This window comes from Wasmannia auropunctata, unplaced genomic scaffold (genome assembly GCF_000956235.1).
Source record: "Wasmannia auropunctata unplaced genomic scaffold, wasmannia.A_1.0 LD335976.1, whole genome shotgun sequence".
NCBI lineage: Eukaryota > Metazoa > Arthropoda > Insecta > Hymenoptera > Formicidae > Wasmannia > Wasmannia auropunctata.
This window is the reverse complement of record NW_012026914.1, coordinates 154,796-181,220: the sequence shown is the minus strand read 5'-3', so window position 1 is coordinate 181,220 and position 26,425 is coordinate 154,796. Positions and strand designations below refer to the sequence as shown.

The 26,425-nt window shown below is 36.9% G+C and overlaps 2 protein-coding genes and 1 long non-coding RNA gene across 3 annotated transcripts; 1 reads left to right on the top strand and 2 right to left on the bottom strand.

Moving 5' to 3' along the window:
* Positions 1 to 230: 230 nt before the first annotated feature.
* Positions 231 to 17,052, bottom strand: LOC105454684 (fatty acid synthase). Its single transcript, XM_011697495.1, has 10 exons — positions 16,672 to 17,052; positions 9,772 to 9,916; positions 9,323 to 9,676; positions 5,830 to 9,002; positions 4,839 to 5,307; positions 4,345 to 4,708; positions 2,764 to 4,250; positions 1,518 to 2,452; positions 873 to 1,109; positions 231 to 566 (listed from the first exon to the last, which is right to left on the bottom strand). Exons 2-10 carry the CDS (start codon positions 9,878 to 9,880, stop codon positions 465 to 467), a joined length of 7,230 nt encoding a protein of 2,409 aa, XP_011695797.1. The 5' UTR covers positions 9,881 to 9,916; positions 16,672 to 17,052; the 3' UTR covers positions 231 to 464.
* A 2,049-nt stretch (positions 17,053 to 19,101) lies between these two features.
* LOC105454683 lies at positions 19,102 to 20,194 on the top strand. The gene is made up of 2 exons (XR_975015.1): positions 19,102 to 19,698; positions 19,770 to 20,194. It is a non-coding gene; the product is annotated as an uncharacterized LOC105454683 (long non-coding RNA).
* Positions 20,195 to 20,367: 173 nt separating this feature from the next.
* On the bottom strand, positions 20,368 to 26,294 carry LOC105454682 (IQ and AAA domain-containing protein 1). The gene is made up of 10 exons (XM_011697494.1): positions 25,614 to 26,294; positions 24,792 to 25,002; positions 24,032 to 24,309; positions 23,374 to 23,683; positions 22,720 to 23,004; positions 22,279 to 22,523; positions 21,662 to 21,949; positions 21,351 to 21,443; positions 21,140 to 21,257; positions 20,368 to 21,051 (listed from the first exon to the last, which is right to left on the bottom strand). Exons 1-10 carry the CDS (start codon positions 26,115 to 26,117, stop codon positions 20,939 to 20,941), a joined length of 2,445 nt encoding a protein of 814 aa, XP_011695796.1. The 5' UTR covers positions 26,118 to 26,294; the 3' UTR covers positions 20,368 to 20,938.
* Between the last annotated feature and the right edge of the window lie 131 nt (positions 26,295 to 26,425).

Sequence of the window (26,425 nt, the reverse complement as noted above, 5' to 3'; positions counted from 1 at the left end):
GGATGCACACACATTATACTATACTTATAAGAAACTATATTTTTATTTTTTCTATTTCTTATTTTATTCCAACTGTTTATAAAGTAAAAATAATTTTAATTTACACCTATATATATATATATATATATAGGTATATATATGTATGTATATTGAAATATACAATGAGATATACACGAGAAAGATCTTTATGCAAATTAAGCACTAATCATGTCAATCTTCACAACTCACAATTTTTCAGTTAAACTGCAGCAGTATAATTATATCATATTTGCGATTTTGAAATAAGATATTTACATGTACAATGTTTCTACAACTTTTCTATATTATGAAAAATACATAATAAGTTTATCAGCAATGCGGCGCGCGCGTGCGCGCGCGTGCGTGCGTGTATGTATGTGTGCGTGCCGCGTAATTACTCTCAAATATAATAAAACTTAAAATACGAATATTCTTTCGCAAGCTTTCTACACTTGTAAGAGACTGGCGATCCTCTTTGCACTTTCTCCCAATAATATTGTTCTGTGATTACCATGTACCTCTTCTATTCTGACGGGTTGCGTGCAAATCTGAAAAGAAAAAAAAAAATTAAACTATGCAACTTTTTGAAGATAAACTATTAAATTTTATGTAATAGTGAGAGGGATTCAAATAAAACTTTTCGATTCATCAATTTTTCATTTTTGAATATAGCTATTATGATACAATGATTCAACAAATATATTTGATTAAAATTATATTAAAGTTCATTTAACTTTGAATCTACAATTAATTTGCAATGCTACAAAAAGAAAAGCTTAATTATTGAAAACTTAATTTTTGAATATTGGACGTTTAACAAAAAAAGAGGGAACAAAGAAAATAAAAATTCTTACATTTGATAAACCATAATCCTTTTCTAAAGGCAGGAAGTTTTCTGTAGCCTTAATTAGTGTAACCGGTCCTTTAATCTTTTGATTTGGATTATACATTACACAAGCCGCTAATTTTTTGAATAAAAGATATCCGGCAATCTTTAGATCGTCCTGTGTAAACGGCGTATTACCTATCACTTCTATCATCTTGTCGAACATCTCCACATCTGATTTACTGTGTTTCAAAACATTGTACGCCTGAAATAAAACGTAGTACATTTTAAAACAAGTATCCAAATTTATATAATTTACCTCAATTATTAATGCTTAGATCATTCGATTTATAAATTATATTACGTTGTTAAACTTAATTAAATTTTAAAAAATATACTAGAGAGAGAAAAAGAGAGATGTTAAATAATTATTTTGAATTAATTCCAAAAGGATAAAAAAGCACTATTTGTTTACATAAACATTAAATGTCCGCTCGTTATGTACGTATTATACATATTGTGAACAAATGTTAATTTTAATAGTCTCACTTGTTTGTATAAGACACAATATGTGCTTTAAACGATTCTCATTTTACTTGTACTTTTCTTTGTCTCTTTACTAAAATAAAATAAGATAAATAGAAAACCGGACAGGATACTCTGTGATACTTACTTGAATGAAATTGATGCTCTTGTTAAATTGTATGCTAAAATATGCCAGTGCTTTCATACAACTGTCGGAAGTAATATTTTTCAATTCATCTACTTTGCCAATCACAGCACATTGCTGTCGCAGGAATTCCAGTGAACCATCGATTAGACTCAGAATCACTTTTTCCCCAGCGGATTCCAATTGCAGAGTCATCTCGATGGCGACGGCAGTTCCAAACGAGTATGCTGCCAAGTGATATGGTCCCTTTTTCTGAACTTTTCTAATAGTATTCAGATAAAATTCAGCCAACTCCGATATCGTTTCGTGAGGCGCCTGCTCAATACACTGCAGGCCCCAAAATGGCCTGTCAAGTTCACTGGCCACATACTCTAACGGTTTGACAAGACCTTCAATAGCATGAACAACGAATAACGTCGGTCCGTTGGAACTCTTTGTTTTCAAGCGAACAAGAGCCTCTTTAGGCAGCAACTCATTGCTCGGCCACTGCATCAGCAGCATGTTGTTGGGCGACATGTCCGAGTCCGCAGCAGTCGCATTTGCAGCAAGAGATTGTTGTTCTTTCGCTGTCTCATCACCTGTCGAAGATAATTCTTGCAGTTTGGCGAAGGTCAAGGTACGAATCTCTTGAGCCGACAATACGATGTCGTAGTTCCTTTCGAGGGTCTGTTTTATTTCCGTGCCCATCAGCGAATCCATACCCAAATCGGCCAAGCTATTGTTGGGATTAATCGTATTAACATCTTTAATGCCTAAAATATTGGCAATGGTTGCAGCGAGGTCGGCCTTGTTACTGTCGCCGGTTTTATGTTTCTCAGCTAACACCGTGGATGCGAGCACTGGGTGCGGTTGCTGAAGGAATATATCCATTGTCGCGAGACAACTCGACATGTGTTGTGGTAGAGTGCCACCCACCTCGGTGTCATTATCTCCCATTTCTGAAGAGATAACAATATCGTAAGAAAAACTGTGATCATAAGAAATGTGTCGCATACATTAATGTAGAAATAAATAGTATACAAAATAGGCTCACGTATCATCTATTATTATATTTATATCATTATCTTATATAATATTATAATCATGTGCTTTTTGTGTCAAGGAGCATAAAATAAAAGCACAAGATTGAATTTACAAAATCAAAGAAAAAGTAACTTGAGAAAGTTTGAAGATGATTCGCGTATTCAGAAACAACTATTTGATTGAGGGAGAGAAAATTGGAATTATTTTGGAACATTTCATGTATTACCCATGATTAGGCCAACGTCTCCGACAGCACCCCATTGAATGGCAAGACCGGGTAAGCCATTAGCCTGCCTCTCTTCAATTATTCTCTCCATGGTAGAATTCGCGAAACCGTAGTTGGTTTGACCTATATTACCGCGACCGCATGATACGGACGAGAACACCACAAAGTAATCTAGCGATGGGCAGAGCTTTCTCGATACCACATCTACATTCCTTGTAACATCGACTTTTGGTAAAATAACCGTTTTAAAATCGGCTTCTTCGAGGTTTTCAATCAGAGCGTCACGCAGTACGGCTGCCAGATTAAATATACCGCCTACTGGAGCTATTCGGTTGCTTTCCTGGATCAAGCGTTGGGCACCCGATAACGTCGTAACATCCGCTGTGAAGATGACAATTTTTACGCCGCGTTCGCGCCAGCGACGCACGCACAATGCCTGGTAACCATTACGTATGCCTGAGCGCGACACGAGAATAATGAATTTGGCGCCACGGGCGACCATCCAGTTGGCCAGTTCTAGACCGAATCCGCCGAGACCGCCGATCAGTACATACGATTTCTCCGGATTTATGTAAGTACGCGGGATCGCAGCCACTGTCTTCGGTGTTGGTAATACACGCTTCTTCGGTTCCTCATCACGAATCTTCAGCAGCACTTTGCCGATGTGCTTGCCCGTCGCCATGAACCTGAATGCTTGCTCGAGCTGTTGCTCTGAAAACACGGTCGACTGGAGCGGACGTACCGCGCCATTCTTAATTCCCTCCGAAACGAGTTTTATCATTTCCCTCTTTTCCACGTTATCTTCTCCAAATAACGCATCCAGCAATATACCGTGGAAAGACGTATTCTTCAAAAACATTGACATTCCTACGCGGCTGTCATTTGACAAGTCGTACTTGCCGATCTCAAGGAAACGGCCACCGTACGCGAGGCACCGAATGCCGGCTTGCAATTTCTCCTCTGCCAGTGAGTTCAGCACAACGTCGACTCCACGTCCCTGCGTCTCAGTACGTATTAGCTGTTCGAAACTCGTATCTCGGGAATTGCCGATGTGCCTGTCGTTCAACTGCGGGAAAATTTTCTTGAGATACTCTCTTTTTTCCAGCGTGCCGACGGTAGTGAAGACGGTACAACCAGCATGTAGAGCAATGGCGATCGCTGCTTGACCAACGCCGCCTGTACCAGCGTGGATTAACACGCTTTCGCCTGCTTTCAATCGACCCCGTACAAACAGAGCGTAGTAACTAGTTGCGTAAGCGACAGGTATCGTTGCCGCTTGTTCCAAGGTCCATTTGTCAGGTACTTCCCAAAGGAAATCAAGATCCGTTACCACAGTGGTCGCCAACCCTTTAGCTTCAACTATGCCCATCACCCGTCGACCGTTAGTGTCTCTTCCGGAAAATTCGAGTCCCAATATACACTCTTCCGTAGCCATATTCCCTGGTAGGGCATCTGGTGGTAATTTGCCACTTGCTAACATGATATCCCTGTATAATTCGTATAATTTATATTTATTTGTCACGCCTTTGTGCCTTATCGACTAAATTACCAGTGAATAATACTCATTGAATTGAAATTTACCTGAAATTCAGTGGAGCATAGTACACGCTGCAAAGTGCCGTATTGGGAGAATTGTCGGATCGATAATAAGTTAAAGGGCCTTCGATCCATCTCAAGCTGCTGAGGTCTCCCCTTGTCAGTGTGTTGACGTAGGCGTGCTCCACCTGCAGAGAAGACACATTGTTCTGTTGATCCAACGGCAAATGTCGATAACTGCCCCATTGTCCTCCTTTTAGCACGTTGGCCATCAATCCTTTGTCCAATTGTTCCACGTAAAACCGCACGGATAAGCCGAACTTTGGAGCGTTCTTGTCCTGGATGAAGACATAGCGCGCATTTGCACCGCCTACCTCGCGTCGTATGCAAGTCATGAGTCCGGCCAAGCCTACGAGGCAAAAAGCGACGAGACATTTTTTCGATCCATTTACATTATATAAAGAAAAACATTACTCTCATACAGAGTAATTAAAGAAGTGGTGATTGAAAGTTTGAGATAATTTTCTCGGTAATCTTACCAAGCGTTTCTTCTCCCTGGGATACAAGAAGCACTTCTTGATCTTCGCTGTCAGATTTCTTCAGTGCTGCTTTTACACCTTCCAACCACGAGAGATTTTTCTCTGTGATTTCTATTACTATCGGTTCTCTTTTTGTCTCCCGCTTCTTCAGCAATAAGTACGTCTTTCCTATGGGATCGATTTGTTTTCCGGCCAATGTTAGATCAGTTTCCTTCAATACGGTCTTCAAATCCAGTTGCTTAGTGGTCTCCTCCAGAAGAATGAAACAACCAGGTTTTAAGGCAGCCGCCAAGTTTTTGAGAACAATATAAGATCGATTGGACAGGACGTCCGCCGCTATGACGAGGTGCACATTCTGAGCGGGGGGTGCGTTGTTGACGTCTCGTTTGACAACATCAGCGTTCACATTCATTTGACTCAAGCTCGCCGTGTAATTGTCGGGAGAAACTGCAATCACTTGTAAATCAATCTGAAACAAAGCGAAACAAACGAGATCAATTTTATTATTTTAAATATTGAAAACAGCGATCACTCTTGGAAAAAAGCATGATTTCAAATAGGAATAAATTATAATTGTATTTGTTTCGTATGTATCACGTGTAAGTTTCACACTTTTTAAAACATTTTAAAACTTTGCACATAAATAAAAGAAACAAGTAAACAGCGTAGTTTGGTCGGACAAAATATTTTTGTTCAAATGGCGCTAATAATCACGTACACTCCAAATTAGTTTATATTTATTTTTAAAATTTCTGTTCATTATCTTTAATATTGCAATAATGTAATTTATTAAAATAGAATGCTAGATGGCAGCTCTGATTACTGAAATAATCATCTGGCAAAAGATCCGGATTTGATTTTTAAATTTGTTGCCATCCTGATCTGTACACGATTTATTTTATTTTAGGTATATCGAATGGGAAAATATTGCACTTTTTTTTGTTTGAATGAAACAAAGAAATAAACAATTAAAATCCTGGAGTATACTTACGTCAGGCGAGCCCAGTTGGTTATGGAAAATGTCCAACATAAGCGGCGCTAAGAGGGCTTCCGCAGCTCGTTCGCCTGCAACTTCCACGGTCTTCAATTTCAGTGCCATCATGTTCTCACACATGATTTGCAAGAGCACAGTGAGCGCGTGCGCCTTTCCTCTCATTGGATCCTCTACCAGACTGTGCGAATTTTCATAGGGCATGAAAGTATATCGTTCATGTTTAGGATCAGCTTGAGTCTGCTGTCGTCGAGGTGCCAAGGAAGATTTCAATCCTCTGAGCTCGATACCACCCGATTTAACAATATCAATGTTCTTGTAGTGATATACCGGCAACCCACCATTCTCTGGTAATTCTTCCACCAGTCGTTTATGAAGAACAGGGTCAATTGCGGCGTACTGCAGACGCGACGGTAAATACAGTAGCTTGTGGCTGGTGGATAGTATGGTGAACTGAAGCATAGTATCTATGTACGAAACCCATTGGTCGAACCAGCAAAGTTCGCCAGCAGTGCCGTAGTTATCGCAAGATTTGATTCCTTGGAAGATATCGCGATACTCGTATCCGCGCAGCCTCAGCTCCTTGTAAATGTCCTTAGTGTTCAACGGCAAAGTCTCCTCGTCGTTAGGCGGCATTGGCGGTGGCGGCAGCTTCAGCTGATCTTTCTCGATAGTCTCGGATACGTGGATGTTACCGCTGACGACGACTGTATCGGCCTCGCAGATTTCAAAATCGCCCGTTCCCTGGAAGATGGTTATCGAGAATTTCACCGTTCCCTCTTTCGGCATGATGGTGGCACGCTGAAAACGCACATTCTCGAACACCACCGGCAATCGTTCAAAGTCGGTGCCGCGTAATTTCGCCAATGTTTTCCACACCAACAGAATGTAGCCAGTAGCTGGGAAAAGGACTCTACCATCTATCTGGTGTCCTGCTAGATACGCGTCCGTTTCTTTCGACAAATCTACTTGGACGACACACTCTCCCGAGTGGCCCGATATCTGGTTGAAAGTAGCTACATCCCACGCGACAGAGTGATCCCACTTGACTAGAGACCCGATCATCGGTGTTCCGCGACCGACGGGAAAACTGATTGGCGGATACAATTTGGAGATGTCAGGTTGCGCCCCGGCCATGTACAGCTTGCCCACGTTAGACAGCAGGAAAGCCAGGTTGTCCGAATGGTCCCGCTTGTGGAGGCTGATATTGGTCACCGTTGACGGTAACGATCTGCGTAAAATTGCCTGCAGCAGACAATGCGGCGCGATCTCGATTGTTACCGCGTTCTCTGGAACATGCGCGAGCCCCTCCTGGAAGAGGACAGGAGACAGCAAATTGTTTACGTGATACGCGGACGAGCTAAACTGCGCGAGCGGACTGCCCCATGCAGCTTCGGGTACGGAAGTGGAAATCCATTTAGCCGACCTCTGCTTCGGGTTCGGTATGATCTTTTCGAGCGAAGCGCGTAGCTTAGGTCCTGCTGAGGAGATATATTTGCTGTGGAAGGCGAAGCCGGAACTTTTCACCAGCTTGGCGAAGATATCTTTGCTTTTCAGCGTTTCTACGAACTTTTGCATAGACTCTGCCGGACCGGAGATAGTGACCGAGTCCGCGGAGTTGTGGCAAGCTGGAGTGATATCGGATGGGCACATCTTTTTGGTCTCCTCCCAGCTCAAGCCAACTGCCGCCATGGCGCCCCGTTCCAGCTTGGAATCTATAATTGCCTTACCTCTACAGTAAGCCGCTAAGACAGTCTGCTCCGGTGTAAATGCGCCGTCAGCATAAGCACAACCCAATTCTCCAACGGAGTGTCCGATTATGCCGTCCGGATGTATGCCTATCGACGTTAAAACGTCGACCAGGGCAACCTGCACCGCCGCGATAGACACGAAGGAATCCATCACATTCTCGTACGTATCGTCCGTGGCATTTATGATGATGTTCATGAGGTCGATACCGTGAGGCGCCAGCGCATCCGCGCATCGTCGCAAACTACGTTGAAAAGTTTCAATGCCAAACAGCTGACGAGCCATGCCCGGCCATTGCGTGCCCATGCCGGAAAATACGAACCAAATGGGGCGCCTCTCGTTATAACTCGCTACCTCGGTCATTTCACGTGTACCATCAATATTAAGTATCTCGTAGCCGCGAATATGATGGCCGGGAATGTCGTTATTGTGCACTACGTGTAACAATGAGAGAAACTCGTCGTCTTTACGATGCTCTTTTACTTGATCCAATAAGGTGTGCACAGCTTCTTCCGTTCGACCGGATACAGCAACCAATTTGGGCAACAGCTCGGTGACGTTCAATAACGGTGATAATTTTGGTTTTGGATTGCTGCGCAGAATGATGTGCACATTTGCGCCGCCGAAGCCGAACGAGTTGATGCCCACGAGACCACCGTTCCACGGTGTGACCTTGTCGACCACTCGAATGCGCCCTTCGATCAAAGCAGGAATGTTCGAATTCGGAGTATTGAAGTGCAAATTCGCGGGTATCACGCCCGCTTCCATCGCAATCAACACCTTGGCGATCGAGCACAATCCGCTGGCCGGTTCCGAGTGACCCATGTTGGATTTTACCGAGCCAATCAGCAAGGGAGTCTTCCTGCCTTTGCAGAATAACTTGTCGATGGAATTGATCTCCTCTGGATCGCCTACTTTGGTACCAGTACCATGGCTCTCCACGTAACTCACGTCCGCGGGATTAATTCCCGCCTCGTTATACATCTCGCGCATCAATCGATTTTGCATCTCACCGTTCGGATACGTGATACCTTGGGATTTGTAGCCGTCGGTGTTTGCTTTCGTGTGAATCATCGTGGCGTACACTCTGCGGGCATCCTTCGCTTTCTGCAAATATATCGCCACTACCGCCTCGGCCCTCACGTAACCGTCACCCGAAGCGTCAAATGCTTTGCACTTTCCATCCTGAGACAGCATACCTAGTCTGTGAAATTGAAGCGAGCAGTTCGGTTTTAACAAGAGATTCACTCCACCGATGATTGCAGCGTCACACTCGCCGGCGCGCATTGCAGCGACTGCCTGATGCACGCCGCACATGCTCGACGAACAAGCCGTGTCTATCGCGTAGCTAGGTCCATTGAAGTCAAAACAGTAGGAGATTCTGTTGGCGAACATCGCTCTGCAACAACCGAGCAGTCCGTATCCTGCAAGCGAGTACAAATTTCTCGGTCTACTCTCAGCAGATATATTGTATAATATATTGTATAATTTTTTTCTTTCGCGTCGCATAACATTTTGCTACTTGTAACAAGTAGTAAAATATGAACGATTATTCACACATAAAATTGTATGCCCGTGCCATCATAGTTGCATTTTCTTATATTCAGATAAATCTATGAATTGTAATTTTTATCAAATTTAAATTAAAACTTGAACAAATACCTAGTCCCCGGCAGATAAAAAAAATTCAAATAATTGAATCGAAAAGATATTCGGTACCATTTTTCATAGTATATATACAAACCGTTTATGATGTCCGCATCTTTCGTCCAAAATTCATCCGTTTCCGAGCTAGAGACACCGATGAATACACCGGTACGCGATCCTCTAACGGTCGAGGGATTGACGCCAGCGTCAACTATCGCCTCGTACGTGACTTCTAACATCATGCGAAGCTGCGGGTCCATTACGTGTGCCTGCTTCGGATGTACCCCGAAAAAAGACGCGTCAAAGCTGCTCAGGTCCTTGATTTTACCAGATCTGAGCGGTAGCCCGTGGAGCCCCGCTGACCAACGACGATCGTCATCAGTGATCATGTCCATTTCTTTCATCAGATTCTCCTTAAACTCCTCGATATTCGATGACTCGGGTAGACGGCCTGGAAAAAAAAAAACATTTATTCGGTCGATGCGTCACGCTCCCATAACGATCTGGCCAGTAGTCGTGCCGCGGCCGTTTGCGATCGACAATTACCTGATATGCCCGTAATAACGATGTCACTATCGACGGAATATGATACTCCATTTCCGATCACGGACTCCCGCGTCACAGGACTGTTGACACTTTCAAACTGAGCAGGCATCTTGCCGAAGAAGTTTCTTTCTTTGTGGATCCCTATCTGCAAGGATAGAACCAATGAGTCTTAATTTATACCAATTTCATCATCTATAGCATTATTAGCATCGTAGTTGATGGTAAGGCTTATTTGTGAGCTATTTACTATTCGAGCATATTTAAACAAATGACAGATCTTTTTCAATATCTTTTGCGATTTAAAAAAAAATGCAAGAATATGTAGCCATTATATTAAAATATTCTTTTTACTTGGAAAAAAAAAAAAAAAAAAAACACATTTTTCTTAGAAATTAATGATTTTTCATAATTTCGATCGTTTTTTTGAGATTTCAAAGAAGACATTAAAATCAATATAATTTTAATAAATTTACAAAATGTTATTTCGAGAACACTTTGTTATTCCTAGGAATAAACATAGGAGTCAATTTACGTTTATCTGTCACATCAAAATTTTAACGTTCTGGAATCTCTTGTTCGACTGTCTCTTTGCTCGTGCTCGGTCCATAAAGCGATTGCTACGCGCAATTATCTTCAATTGACATATATAACATACTTAATGGAGTAATCTCAATAGAATTTCTGGATAAATCACTTTTGCTTGATAAATGTTCGCAGAATCGTCACTGTTTCTCGAAAAATCATTTAATCACTAAACTAGTTTATAGCCAAAAATTATTACCAAACAAGGTGTTTCTTATAGATTTTTGGATGCTGAAAATAATGTCGCAAGTCAAATTTTACCAGCATGTCAGATTTCCAAAATAATTGAGGTTAACACTTAAAAAATGACTTCTATATTTATGAGATTTGAAATTTTTTCGTAAAAAAGATTACGCTCTATTGTAACGGTATACTGAAATTCTGATCAGAAGCCATAAATGTATTGTCATCTTTTAAGATGCATTTTTTTATTTTCAATATCTTTTTAGCCATGTGAAGGATTTAAATTTAAACGGAATTTTATTAAGATAGCAAATTTTTCTCACTTATAACAATAAAGTTATATATATTACAATGTATATATATTTTGTTATATTTATTGTATTTACATTCTTCATAATGTGCTCAAAAAATTAAAAATAAGATATTAAAATTTAAAACAAATGTATTTCAAAGGAGTAAACAATATATTTATATAATAGTTACTGATCATAATTTCAATATAACATTAGCCTTTTTTTACAAAAAAAAAATTTCTAATACACACAAAAGTCATTTTTAATGTATTAAACTTCAATTGTTCTGGAAATTTGTGCTAATAAAATTTGACTTGGAATATCGTTTTTCATTTTAAAAAATCTATAAGAATCACCTGATTCAAAATAATCAAAAAATTCTTACAATCTATAAGTATTATTTTTTCTCAAAAAAGTACATATTGTATAAACGATGATTCATGTTTAGCTATAGTCAGTCGAAAAAATGTTATTGCGATAATGGGAATGGTCTATTTTTAAATATTTTATCTTTAAATATTGCAGTGTGTCATACCGCGCATTTTGTTTAAGTATTTCACAAACTATTTTCGATTATAATTTTACCTTTGTTATTAATACTTTTATACGAGACCGTATAGAGATGTATCTCGAGTGAGTTATCAAAATATTCAATCAGACATTTACGAAAATTTGTCTCAAACGTGCCGAATTATCCCGATAATTTGAGAAATTATCGTATACCATAATGCGATATGATATGTGAACAATGATTACGATATTCGTTATATTCGTTACATCGATTACATACTTCGAAACGTGTTATTGTCGACACAACACGTACTTTCAGGAGTGAGCAAATGGTCACGCGTACATATAAATTGAAATGATAAAAATTCTTTGATCGCAAGCCCATTTTTCAACAACTTTTGCAGACATACATTTGTCATCTTGTGCTTGATGGCCCAGCGTAATATTTATTTCTCGACACATGATATTGTCCGCCTGTAAATACATTAAAAGTTTAGCCAACCCAGACTAAACTTATCGTATAGATATTGCAACTCGCGATAAAATTTCGTCTATCTGCACATTACGTAAAACGTACTCCTCGACAAAAATTATTGTAAATAGCAATGGTATTTCGTATTACGACAATGAAATGATAATGGCGTTATAAAAAAAAGAAAAAAAAAACAATCGTTATATTGTCACTTTTCATGTCTGTCAAGTTGATATTGCAACATAGTTGAATAAAACGTAGATATAAATTTTTTTCTTTTTCATTGCTTTTTATTGCTTTTACTTGTTGCTTTATTCGCAATTTTATTGTTTTAAAAATTTCGATGAAATAGTGGCTGTATTAATTCGAAGTTTATAGCACAATACAGATAAAGAATCGAAACATAAAAAATAAAAATATATTTCTTTAGTACAATTTTATTTTCAATTCATGCTTTAAAGTGGATTAAAAACAGCAATTTTGTTTGCTTAATATCTTTTTGCCCATCAGTCGTAACATTCTTGATTCATGACCATCCTTGATCCTGTACTAGCACAACATTTTAGATATTAATTTTATCGAATATTTCGAATAAATTGTCTTTCTTATTTTATTGCTTAATCTTCTGATTTTAAATCTGATTTTACTCCATCTCCAATTTTCAAAAACTGTCCTAACTATATATTCTTTAACACAATACTTAAAATTTATAAATTGAATGAAAATCTCGATAAATTCCTATCTATCCTGTTTTGCTTCATATTTTTTTTTCCTGTAGCTGTACTAATTATAAACGTAAGTTGACACTGCAGCCATGGTATTTTTATCGAATCGGTCAAAACAATAAGACAAAAAAGCTAAAAATTCATGTTTTATTCGATTATCAGCTTAAATTAATAGACGTAAGTTCAAGTCAGAAGGTCGATTGCATTATCGAGTTATCGCGATTTGTACGACTGACGATGCGTACGTAATCGTACATTCAATTCAATTCAATTCTCTCTGTCACGATTATTATGCGGACGTTCTGGCGCGTGTCTACTAATTAAACATTTGTGGCGTGGTGACGTATGAATATTTAAAGACAACGGGGGTTTCTTCGAGAACTATTTGTTATCTTCTGAAACAGTATTCGACTGCCTCTAGATGTGAATGAACAATAATGCATTTTGATTTTAAAAAAATACTCTGTTAAATTCACAGTGTCAAATTACACCTAATTTGAGTTGTTTTTAATCATTTCTATACGTCGACACTGCTCATACTCAGTACGCCTAATAACTTAAAACAATAAAGCTAAACAATTTAATTCAAGAATTAAATTTAACTGAAATTCAATTTATATTTATTAAATGTAGTTAATATGAAGCAATTGATTGTAATTTATTGAACCACAAAAATGGTTAAATTTAATTAGATATAATTGTTTTTTTATAATCACATGTTTTGTGTTAAAATGATACATTTTAACACAAATTGAAGTTAAGAATAGCAACTCCTTGAGTTAAATAACGAAATGTTATTTAACTCAAGGAATTGCGTTCATATTTAACAGTGTATATCATAAAATGGTATAACGCGTTAACGAGTAGTGAGTATTAGTCTCCTAAAGAACAGAAATACCATTCACACATTTTTTTGTTATTTATCACGGCAACGCTTTTATGTTTTGGCGAAAATTGAAAGAGATAAATAAGCTTTTCAAGATAATTTTATGATAGATTTGGTTGGAAAAATTCAAGCTAGTTAGAAAAAAATCAACATTTTATAATTTTAAAACACAAATAAACACTGTTTTATATATATATATACCGTTTTCCAGATCTGTGGTAATCCTAATATATATTTTTTCTTCTCTGAAAGTTGACAACAAACTTGAATTATCGAACGAGTCATCCTCTGTCAAACATAATACATACGTTGGTGACTGTCTCTTTTTTTATCGGAAATTATGAGTATTTAAACTCAATTTTAAAGATTACACTTGAACGTAAGTGACGCTTATCTAAATTACACTTTACTTGCAAGTAAAACGTTAGATGGTCCGGCGATAATAAGAAATTATAACATATTGGTAACATATTGCCTTTTTATCGCACTTGCCTTGAACTTTAATGTCATTCGCATTGCACGAATTTCTCTCACATGTCTGTTTCGTGATATACAATGACATAAAATGTTTGGTCTTCAAACATGACTAGAAAAATTTGTGGTAAAATATATTATTGTTCGTTATAAAGTTACTATATTATGTCAAATAATGTTGTATAAGATAAATTAAAGGTAACGATTTGTTGGCGATGTTATCTTAATTCGTATTATATATTTATATGTATATATCTATAATCTAGTATTATCTATAATCTAGTATTACCTCAAAATTGTATCAGATTAGTTCTTTTCAAATGTATTAAGAATTTGTTGAATTTGAAAATATTATATTTTGACGCATTCAAAGACATTGTTTAATATGCATATTGTCGTGTTACATTATTTAGCGAAAAATCTAAAGACAATATATATAAAAATCTCATTTATTATGTTTTATGAAGAAATTTAAATACTATTAGTACGCTAAAATATATAAATAATTTTGCTCTCGTGCCTTAATATCGGAGCAGCCGCAACTTAATGCCGCTAAACGAGCTTTTTTGCAAGTTGATGTTACCATTGTAAATGATGAATTTAAAAGTCATTCAATGTTAATCGAGGTAAGAAACTAATTGTGCATACAGGTAGGGGTCAATTATCGCGCTTCCCTATCCCGTCGTATTAATCATCGCTCGGTTAATTGATCAATTATTTAAGCCTCATTAGTCTCGCGTTGGATACCGTTTGCGCCCACGCATCCGCGACAGGTGCGTGTGATTGTAATTAGTAATTGAGGAATATCAGTAATTCTTGGAACGTGAAAAGTAGTGCAATAGCAAAAAATCGTATAAAAAGAAATAGTAATCTCAAATAAATAAGATTTTTAATAAAACGTATAATTTCCGTGATTGAGTGAAGAAATGTTAAAGTTTTGAAATTTTAATAACCAACGTGCGTACGGCTAGAAATAAAAAAAGGTCTTTTTGCTTTAGACTAAAGTCTTAAGTCGTTTCTGCTAGACTAAAGTTTAAGTATGCAGGGTTTTGCTACTTAATTATTACACAAAATATGAAGAAATATCTATGTTAATCGGTTGCGTTCAGCAGAGTAAAAAGCAGTTTTATAACTGTAAGATTGTAAGATTTTTTTATATCTTTTTATAGGTATTCCTCACGCGATCGAAATGTATAAAAACTAATCCTATTAAAGAATTTTAAAGCAGTTGCAAAGCTGCTTTTTGCAAGTCTCTAAACACACAGCCTGCAGCGTGAGTGAGTTCACAAGTACAGATTGACATCATACTTGTTAGAACTATATACATTATATGACGCAATACAAACACAAACGTTTATTCTGGTGTAACGTCGTGTCTCCAGGGCCTCCATATATATATAAAAAAGAAACGAAAGCAACGTCTGAATTATCTCTTTCTACGAATACGCACGAATATTCGCTACTGTTTACCATTCACATAAACACTGTGAACTTGCGATACGCTAAACCGAATGCATGTATTTGTTTCGCTCCTCGCACCATAGCGCGCTAGATCGTTCCGTTAGATACTCGTACAATAGTGCAGTCAGTTACTTTCGTTTCTTTCTTTTACGCTTCGAGTGTTTAGTTGCTTTACCTCTTTCTGTTACTTCTATTTACATATATTATATATATCATTATGTAATACATATATAAATGTATGTACTTATACAGTTATTAGCATTTGCCAAGTACCTCATGTCAGTGTCATGCAATACATTACTACGGTAAGACACTTATCACTTCTGACAGAGAAACGTAATCTATAATTCTCGTATAATATTATATATACGTTTATCGCGGACTGTTTAACACTTTTTTTTACATATAGTATTATATTAATTTTCTATATTTATCCATGCAAGATTTCAATGAAGAATCTCTGAATGGAGTTTACACGACAATTCTATAATTTGTGAAAAACATTGGATTTTTTTTGTAATTTTTTTCAAAAATCTTTGAGACAATAATAAAAAACGTATTCATTAATCCAATACTTTTTTTTTACATGGAGGCTCTCTCAAATATGTCTGATGTACGTATCTCATTGATGATGTACGCATATCTTTAGCTAATATTGACTCATGTCAATCATATCGTTTTGCTATCGAGATTCAAAGGATTCTATCTAAGGAAATAGGCGAAATTGTGATAAATCCTTTTCGGAGTGGTATTCTATCTGACGCTGATAATTTCTTCATATATATCGATGAGAGAAAACAGATGATTATTGAAACTTGATTAGACTCATGGCTTAAAGTTAAAAGGTAAAGACACTTGTCTTAAATATTTAAATACTTTCTTCACCTGCATGTAAACGATTATATATATAAAAAAAAATAAGTGTATGATAGAATAAAAAGTTGTTGAGGATATTTATTTTATGTTATATAATCAATTAAGCTTGGATAAAGTAAAATCTATTAAACTATAATATATATTGTAATTAATATATCTGCTAAAGTATACTATAATTAATCTATTTTTGTTGTAATTTATCAAATTATATCATATCGATCCGATGATTTTTACAAGTGTCGAATCGTCCGCACAGAGCTGAAAGAATTTAATAACGTACTACAAGGACATATGCTTTGGAACTTTTGGCGAAACTGCGACTCGCGGCGATCGAGTCTTTCAGTTCAGGCGGCAACTCTTCGTTAAAAGCGCGGAAGCGGACAATTCGCACTACCCCGAATCTACCTCGATATCGATTTGTGTGACGCGGAGACTCACCTGGCCCAAGCTCTCGCATATAAGCAATCCCGGGAAAAATTGGAGCGGAGCAAAAGACTGCAGGCGTTCCTCGCTGCGCCGTCAATTTTTCGAATCACCGCGCGAGGCTCTCTTCCTCGCGGGACTGGCTCGTTCACCTCGAGTGGAGTATGGCGCGAGTGGCTCTCGCTCTCCAGAGTGGCAATCGGGAAGTCGGACGATTGAACTGAGGAGTGAGGACTGGCTAGCATCTAGCTCACCAGCATCTTATTATTGAATCGCACAGTTCTGTGGTCTGACATCAGACCATGTGGCGACGACCAATCGGAGCGCGGTTCCGGCGAGCGCATGCGCCTCTACCACCCGGTGTGCCGCATCCGCGGCCGCGCGCGACAATCGACAACAACGACGACGACGACGACGATGACGATGACGACGACGACCGGCGACCGACGACCGACGCGGACCGACGTCGTCTTGTCTGATTTTCCGTCACGAGCAAGATCGTGACCATCACCCGCCTGCACTGACTTACTCGGCGCGATTCCGCTAGATTCCACGAGATCGCGACCACGCGTCTGTCACATGTCACGTGTGCCGCGAGTGCCGCAACGTCGCCTGCGGTCGCACCGCAACTCTTTCGCGTATTCTTTCGTTTCGTACGATGCCCGAATTGCCCGATGCCGACGACAGTGTTATCAGGGAGGATGATAGCGTCACCGTCTTGAAACACATGAAGCGGAAAGAATCGATACCATGCAGGACCCCCTTTGACTCATCGTCCAAGTGCGCAATACCGATGGTTTTATGCGTTCAACTATTAATATAGCGATCGCTAATTAATTATACATACGGTAGTCGTGCGCGCGCGTATAGTAAAGAATCGATAATACTCATCTTTAGCCAGAGATGAGATATGCACCTTTAAAAAAAAAGGAACAGACTGCTGCAGTTATGTGATATGTTTGTACAAAATGCAACAATAACACAATTGATATGAGTGCAGTCCATCTCGTAATCAAAAATTAACCTAGCAAATATCAAATAATATTTAACGTACCTATTAGTTGTAACACACATGCAGTGTCATAGTAGTTATATTGTTGAGTCAAAAGTTACAATTTATATAAGGTACGTTATATATATTACTTTTGATGTTTGCTGGGAAACTTATATATGTAGAGTGTAAATAAATAAGCAAATTATATGTCATAATTCTAATGAGAAGTCTACCGTCTACTTCTATATACATATATAGTATACAAATGCAATTAAAATTTATAATTAACTGATTATACGGACAGACCTGTTGAGATAAGTTTCCGAATAATTATGAAAATTCATTAATACGTTTTTACGTATATACGTATACGTTTATACGTAACTATATTCGCGTTTTTGTTAATTTCATGCCTGCGCACTTTTTAATTTAACAAAACGTTACAATGGAATAAAAAAAAAAGATCGCCGATTATCGTGAATTATCGCGAATATAAAAAAGGATGGTTAAACTAACATAATTTAAATAACACTCGCGGGAATTTAACATACAGTACGTATAAAACGTCGATTTCAATTCACAAAAGGTCAGATTCGAAATCTTAATTTACGATTTCGACGTGAATTTGTTCGTAAATTATTTATCATGTATGCATGTAAGAACCTCTGGTATATTACACATGTATACACTAATTTTTTGTATTTCTCTTGAATCGTTGAAAAGATTTAAGTCTACGATCTCGGGAAAAAAAATTTGGTTTTAATGTCTATGAGAGAAATTTCTATAGAAATTTTTTTTATTTTTAGCCACATATGATTTGGAAAATTATATGTAAAATCGAAATTAAAGTTAAGGAAAGTTTTTAAGTAGTTTCTTAACTAGACTAAAATTAGATTTTAAGTCCACGAATTTGTGATTAAAATTAAGATCACTTGTGATAAGCGATACTATTTTGCATTACTAGAAAACAGAAGACATGTTTATACATGTACAATTCAAATCCGCGTGATTTATGTAATAATTTCATGAAAAAATAAACCTATGATATATAATCTACATTAAAATCATGTAAATAAAATAAATTTCTTATCAATCGCAAGGTTACTGTTGTATAAATATATATATTAAAGGTGATAATTACACAATTTCACGAATATAGATAAGATTGATTAATGTAAAGTATTGAGAACGCGATTGATAATAATACACTGTAGCAGTTATTTCATTTTAAATGAGAAATTTCAAAAACGATGATCTTATAAAGTATTTCATAAAATTTCAATTTTCTTTAATCATACAAGTTGCGGTTTAAATTCTTTGTGGTTTAGTAGAATTTATAAATTTACGACATTTGACTTTTCATTTACATGTTCAATATTTTTTTTAAACCTCTAGCACATATTTCTATTCAAATATAAAAATAATTTTATCTTAAAGTAATTTTGTTCTTATACAAAAATTTGTAATATATGAGAAAAAAAAATTATAAAAATTTAAAGATTTTTAATATACGTATATCACAAGAAATTTTCGTTTTGTGATACACTATTATAAATTTGCTTCTTTCTTCACTCACACAGGGGAAGTTATTTTGATCATTCATATTGGGATTTTAGACAAGAATTAGACAAGCACTTAGATAAAAATACGATTTGATAAACAGAAAAAAACAATAGCAAAGCAATTTGTATAAATCAAGACTTATTTCCACTTGGTGTGTGTAAGATATCTTTTAAAATAATCATATTTTACAATTTACATTAAAATCTAAAGTTTACTTTTTTATTTCCACACACTTCACTCATATTAAAAGAGCAAGTAAATAAAAGATCCATATTTTGTTTTCTGAGCCAAAACAAGATAAATAAACATTAGAATAATATACGTGGGTAGTGGAAATGTGTAATATTTATTCAGCATTATTTTAATCATTATACTTTAAATTAATTAAGGCTCCGAAAATTTAGAACATAATTTAACCACTTTTATCATAATTACACAAAGCAAAATAAAATTTTGTCAAGTAGCGTGAAGTGAAAGTGGCTTGTGTGAGATTTGCAATAATTTTCTGCCAAGAACACAATAACCTTGATTGAAAACTATATATACCCATTGTCAGATTCCTACATATATGTCATGAAGAAAGTGTTGGAGATCATCACGCTTAACGAGACTTTTGTGGCATCGTCCAAAGGCAAGCAGGAGGCATCCTGTTTAGCACCGTAGATGCCGCATTGTGAATGGCGACGATACGAAGCGAATTGCAGTTGCTCTAATCAAAATCGAGGTTGATATCGGCAAGGAAATGTCGTGTCATGACGAAGATACACGCCATCGAGATCGCAATCGATTATTCGGCATGCAGTCTCGTGTGTCTCGTCACGCAATGTATCACGTGGAAGCGATTACGAGAACGAAATCACACGGGCGATTCACACGGGTACGAGTCGTGATCCAGTGTATTATTGAAAAATTATTATGAATGTTGTACAATAAGTAAAAATGTTAAATATGATACTGACATAAAATGATGTAACAAATCAAGGATACTCTATAGAAAAACAAACGTTTGCATGCACGTTTTATAGAGAATTTACGCAATGCGTTCTATAAACTATTTATTCTCGCGGAGAATTATATATTATTCGTTCTATAGAACAACAATATATTTTATACGTTTTTATAGAAATATTTTTTTTAAACGTTTGTTTTATAGATACACGTGTTTGTAGATTAATATATGTAAAAGTTGGTTGTTTGTTATTTCAAAATATGCAATCAAATGGCGTAATATCCTGATGACTCTTTGACCTGTGACATAAAGGCAATCCTCATGTGATCGTGTATAATTTAATTTGTCAGATGCTTTATGTGTGTGCGAAAAAGAGAGCGTGTAGCTCACGAAATAAGCAATCTCATAATCCAATCTGAATAGATAGAAAATTTTCTATTTTTTACATATCAAAGACTTAATTAATATTAATAGTAAAAATAAGATAAAGATTCGTTTAGCTATCAATATCGTTATTAGATAGTTTTTAATTATAAATATCAATAGTAATAATAGTCAAATAGTCTCATAAAAAAAGAGACAATCAAAATTTTATCTCCGAGTTATTATCTTATCTATTCTTAGATGCGATGACTTCATTGCTTCCTATACATCGAACAAAAACAGCATGCTGTACGTATACATAGTATATTACGAATTCTTTAAGGCTATCGATATAATGCATCGTAGAAAACACATGAATTCTTTTACTTGGAAAAGAATTCACTTTATCCTTATTATTTTCCTCCTTTTTTCTTTTTCTGCGACTCGTTTGTTTCGTTTAACTTCTCCAGTTCCAATTCCAAAGCCCTTTGCTTCCGTCGACATGTTGGTGTTTTGGAAAACCACGCTGTAACATTAAATTTAAGCCAAGTTTAAGCCTATTAAAAGTTTAATACCTGCTACTAATCCCGCGCGCTACGTATTATATCACAAACCTAGAAACGCATCTTCCTCTTCGCGATACACTGGGTCCTTGAAACTTAATGCATTCACCAATTCCGCATGAGTCAAAGGATGAGTTCGTAATTGTACCATACGCTTCGTAGTCATAACCTGTATTGTAATACAAAAAAATAAAGCAACGTTAAATTAAAGATAATAATGTAAGTACTGATAACATTGATGTTTGTAATTCAAATCAGTCACCTCGTCGATCGCTGCTAAAATATTTCCTATCGTGAAACCATCGCACGCTTTAGCCATAGCTGACGTATCAAATTGCCGGCTAATACCCGAATACTAAACATTTTTGATATATGAAACATTTTTGGTATGTAAATAAAAAGTAAATTATTTTGATTTTATTTGACGAAACTATTTATTGCATCTAATAATTATTTGAATTGCAATAAGTTAAAATTGGGTGATTATTATCGAATGAATATATGAATATTAATAACGATTCTTTTTAAACCACAATTCGTGAAATAGGAATTCAAATACTTTACACAACTCACTTTGTACAACAAATCTTTCCATATAAAAGACACAGTGCCGTAATCTGGTCTAGGAATGTATATAACTTTATCATAAGTTTGATATAAAAGTTTTGGATCGCCGTCCCAAGGCTTATTAGATATCCCAATAAACAAAACTGCGTCTTCATTCGTGATATTCTTCACCAGTTTTGGTAAATCTTTTCTCAAACGTTTCGGATCGGTCTTATCTGTTTTCGCTACTTTCTTTACAAATGGCTTTTCCGCGTCATCCATGAAGATCACTGATGGCTGCAGTAATCGCGATACCTTCGATAGCAGGGAATTATTTAGTATTCACAATATTGTTCGACAGAAGGTTACTTTTTTACAGATATTATGATCAAACTATTTCTAAGAATCGAATATTAACTGCACCGAAGCTAAAATAAGTAATTGTAGGTAATGTTATTATTTGCGAGGAAACGATCTCAAAAACCTTATCCCCCCCCCCCACCTCACCCCTCCTGATTTTGATAAGCTTTGGTAAATAAATATTCGAGTACTGCAATTTTAATATAGAATAATTTTCGAAAATTGAATTGTGCGGAGCACACATACCGATTAACAAAATGTCTCTTAAGGGCTTTAATACGAACCTTTGAGATTAGGTGAACGAGCATAATCAAACCCGACTTGCCGGGATACTTGCCAGCGATATTCGCCGGCGTAATGTCGAAGAGCGTAGCTCCAAGTTCCGTACAGATCGCGTTCACCAAGAGTTTTTTGCCGCTGCCGTGCGGACCGGCTATCAAAACTGATCTTACGAGAGGTGTGAGTTCTCTCAAGATTTGGTTGCCCAGCGGCAGTATGCAGTATTCGACAATTAATTGCCTAATGTCGCCTGATAATTTATAATTAATTATAAAAGATACTTTAGATCGATTTGGAAATAATTTGAGATTTGTGCAAATTTCGAAAAGAATTTTTTTAACGAAAATATCGAGAGAAAGAGAGAGAGAGAGAGGAGAGACTTATTGTTGCAAATATTGAAAATGCGAATTAAGTTAAATGAAATAGTGTTACGTATTTAAATGTACCGAGTGTCGGAAAAGGATCTTTCTCCTTCGCACGAAGATCGTGGTTCGCAAAAGACTTTTCACCCTTAAACTCGTCTAGCGAAACTTCACGGTGAAGCTTAATAATTCCTTGCGTGAGAAGCTCCTCGAAAAGGGACTCGGTCGTTCTGTCGGGTGTCAGGTCTTTCTCCTTTTTCCTCTTATTTTTTTTTCCGCTCCTGCGAACTCGCTTCTGAGGTTTTTTCGCGCGTTTCCCTTTGAGACCTTTGTCTCTATCTAACGCAAGCTGAAGAGCCTCTATATCGCCTAATCATATCGTATTATTATACCAGTTGTACAGATGTCGAAAAACTTGTGCTAATTTAAATAAATATAACTTTAATAGAACAACATTGTATAGGTAATTCTTTGCAATTCTTTGTAATAATCAATACAACAGGATGGGTAACCTATATCGAATCGTATATCAAATATTTTAGAAATTTACACGTAAAATAATGTTATGTATATATGTATTTTTTTCTTTTTCAACAAATACAATAAAATTAAGAACATTTTAGGGCAAAAAAAATTTTAATGAGAAATAATCTTTCTTAAATTGACTGATCGAGATTCGTGTGTCGTTTTCAACTTTAGTCTTGCTTATTCTTTCTTAAGGAATATAGTTCCATCTACCTCTCATCGCTTGATCCACAACTGTTCTGACCTCGTTCTCGATTTCCCTCGTCTTCTCCGCTTCTATTATATCGTGATAAGGTAACTGCATCGGATTCGCGGATTCGTCCTTGTCTTTCCAAGCGTCCTGATACTCTTGATTTGCATGGATCAGTTCCGGCAGAAAATTAGAGGGGACAGATTTGAATCCTAGATCCGTCTCGTCCTCCGACTGCTCCGTTTCGCTATCTTTCTTCGATTTTGAACGTTTCGATTTCTTCGAGTCTTTCGATGATATCGCCGTGGACTTACTCACGGTACTCTCGGTCCCCTGTATCAAGAACAAAGCGCGCAGAGTTAAGTGTATTGTCATATATTCCTTCAAATTTTGTTACATACAAATGCAAACTAAACACATTCGATTATGAGAATAATATACAAAATATCTTATGTTAATTATGGATTTGATAATCACTTTATTACGTTTTCGTAATATATAAATAATTTAATTACTTAAAAAAAATGAGTCATCTTGAAAATTGATGCAGCAATTCAATTTACGTACATACATGCACGTTTATTAATTCTTAATCTCTATATTCTCTCTCTATATTATATGCGCGCGAGTTTCATACTTGTTTGCGTATCAATATAGATATAATCAAAAGATATACTTCACTTGTCTGCTGAAAATCATTCGCGAACCTCCGCTTTCGGCGGATGGTAAGTCGGGTATCTTTCCGGTTTGTTGAAAATACGTGTCAATCCAATTTCGAATTTCACTCCTTATGTTTTCTTCCATAATAGCGCTTCTCTCCTTGCGAATTCTCTCTGTGGCCTCTATAATCAGATCTTCGTATTGCTGTTGAAAATTCAGTTGCTTTTCGTATCTCTGTTGTTTCAGTCTCTCCGCCTGTCTGGCACTCTCTGTGATCACTTGACTAGGTTGTAGCATTCCTTTCGACAGAATTGACACGTTGATTCGTATCGACTAGGAGACTATAATTGTAAGAGAGACGAGAATAGCGAGTATTCCCTATATATACTTATCGCGTTTCTCTCTATTGCGAAACGGATATTATATAAATCTAAGCGTTTACAGAGAGTGAAATTAATATAATATAAAAATAAATTTTTAGAATGTCTATTTTTATTTATTTTTCTGTCTTTTCAAAAGGGCCGACAGAGACTAGGGAGATTTATATGGATATTACGACTAAAAAAAGGAATCTATGCATCTTAGGTGATTTGGGAAGCACGCATTTTTATAAAAACAAAAAGAAAAGATCGATAAATCCAACAATTCCTGCGTGCTTCTCAAATCGTCTAAAATGCATAAACTCCGTTAGCAAACGCATACATACGTGGAAAATAATCTAGTTTTACTTATCAAATGGAAAAGTCAACGTGGAAACGATATCGCGATTATTTCTTATTACCTATAAGTAACATCTCCTCAAGGCGTCTCTTGCGAATGTAGCATCTAGTGATATATCCTTTCCATACTTTCTGAATTTTTAGTGCCGCGAGTCTCTCGCTCACTTTATCCTTTTCTTCCACTTCTGTCTTAGTAGTCGATTTTTCTTTCATTTCGCGAACTTCTTTCATAAATTGATACCGCAGTCTACCTTGTCTCGCTCGTTCATGAGCCTGAAGAATTAAAATCATTTACAGACAGTTTGGAAAGTATCTAACAATAAGTCTTAGGATATATAGATACGCGGATGTTTTTGTGACACAAGATTTATATTATATAATATATTAGAAAGGCTAGAACGCACGGCAATCGCATAATGCAGATGGTGGAGTTTGATTCATAGTAAACATTTATTCCATATTTATCCAAATGAGAAAAATAAAAAACAAAAAAGATTTTTCTAAGATATACATAAATAATATTTTTATTCTATTTCACTGATTTGCAATTTATAAAAAAATAATAAAAAAATGTTAGTGTACATATAGTTCTTTTGTGAGTAAAAAGCTTTACTGGAAAAAGGGGTACGCGCTCGAGACCGAAGCTTCGTCCAAGTTATTAGATCGATCCGCCAATCGTAAACATATGACGAATATTAAAATGAATTTTTTTCCAATCCATCCGTACGGACATTTAGCCATTTAGTCTGTTGTATAATCGCATCTCAAGACTCCAGCCAGGCATATTCGTGTCAGCTACAACTCTGTTTTTGAAAATCCGTCTCATAGTAAAGAGGATCAATTTGATTGTTAACCGAGTCTTTCTGGCAGATCGCGCGAGATACCTGAATAAGTCGTATAGCTTGAGACTCGGTAATTTTTCTGGGCGCAACAATCTCGTGAAGCGCGCCCAGATTTCGGAGCGTATCCTCGATGAATTTCCGTCTCCTTTCGATCTCCGCGATTCGATCGCGTCTGTAGTAACTCGGTATCCGGATCTCGGCCTCCTGCGGTGTCACGCCACATTCAATTAGCGCGTCGTCGTAATAGCTATACTCCGAGAGATCAATATTGACCAGCTCGTGCTTCAGCTCCAACACTCTGCCCAGAGTCGCGTCCAACGATCTCTTGATCAGCAGGCGCTTCTGAGGCTGTATCACTTGATCGTAACATCGCTCGAGCTTGTTACACGCGAGGATATATTTTACGTACAACATCGAGACAACATCGTGCGCCTTTCTACGATCCTTTTGCGGCTTCGCACCTTGAAGCACCGTATCCGTCTGAATCGTCTCTGTCAGCAACATTTGGCCCGCTCTCCAAAGCTCGTCGTACGTCGCGCTCGACATTCTTCGTCAAGAGCAATTTCCTCAGCAGAGACCTCGAGAGATCGAGCGCAATCACTTTGCAAAATTGTTAGCCATTTACGATTACCGACAATCCGTCGTGCCGGGCGGGTTACCTAGCAATGGAATTGTTTCGTTTGTTGCGTGGCGCGTGGCGCGTGGCACGTGCCACCACTGCCGCCCCGCTCGTGCCGCACGTGCAAATTGTGTACATATACATACGTGCAATAGAGATTATCGCGATTGATAATGACGGACAGGCGGAAGAAATTTCGCTGTTGAAATTCATTTACCTGCGTATTTTTAATCTT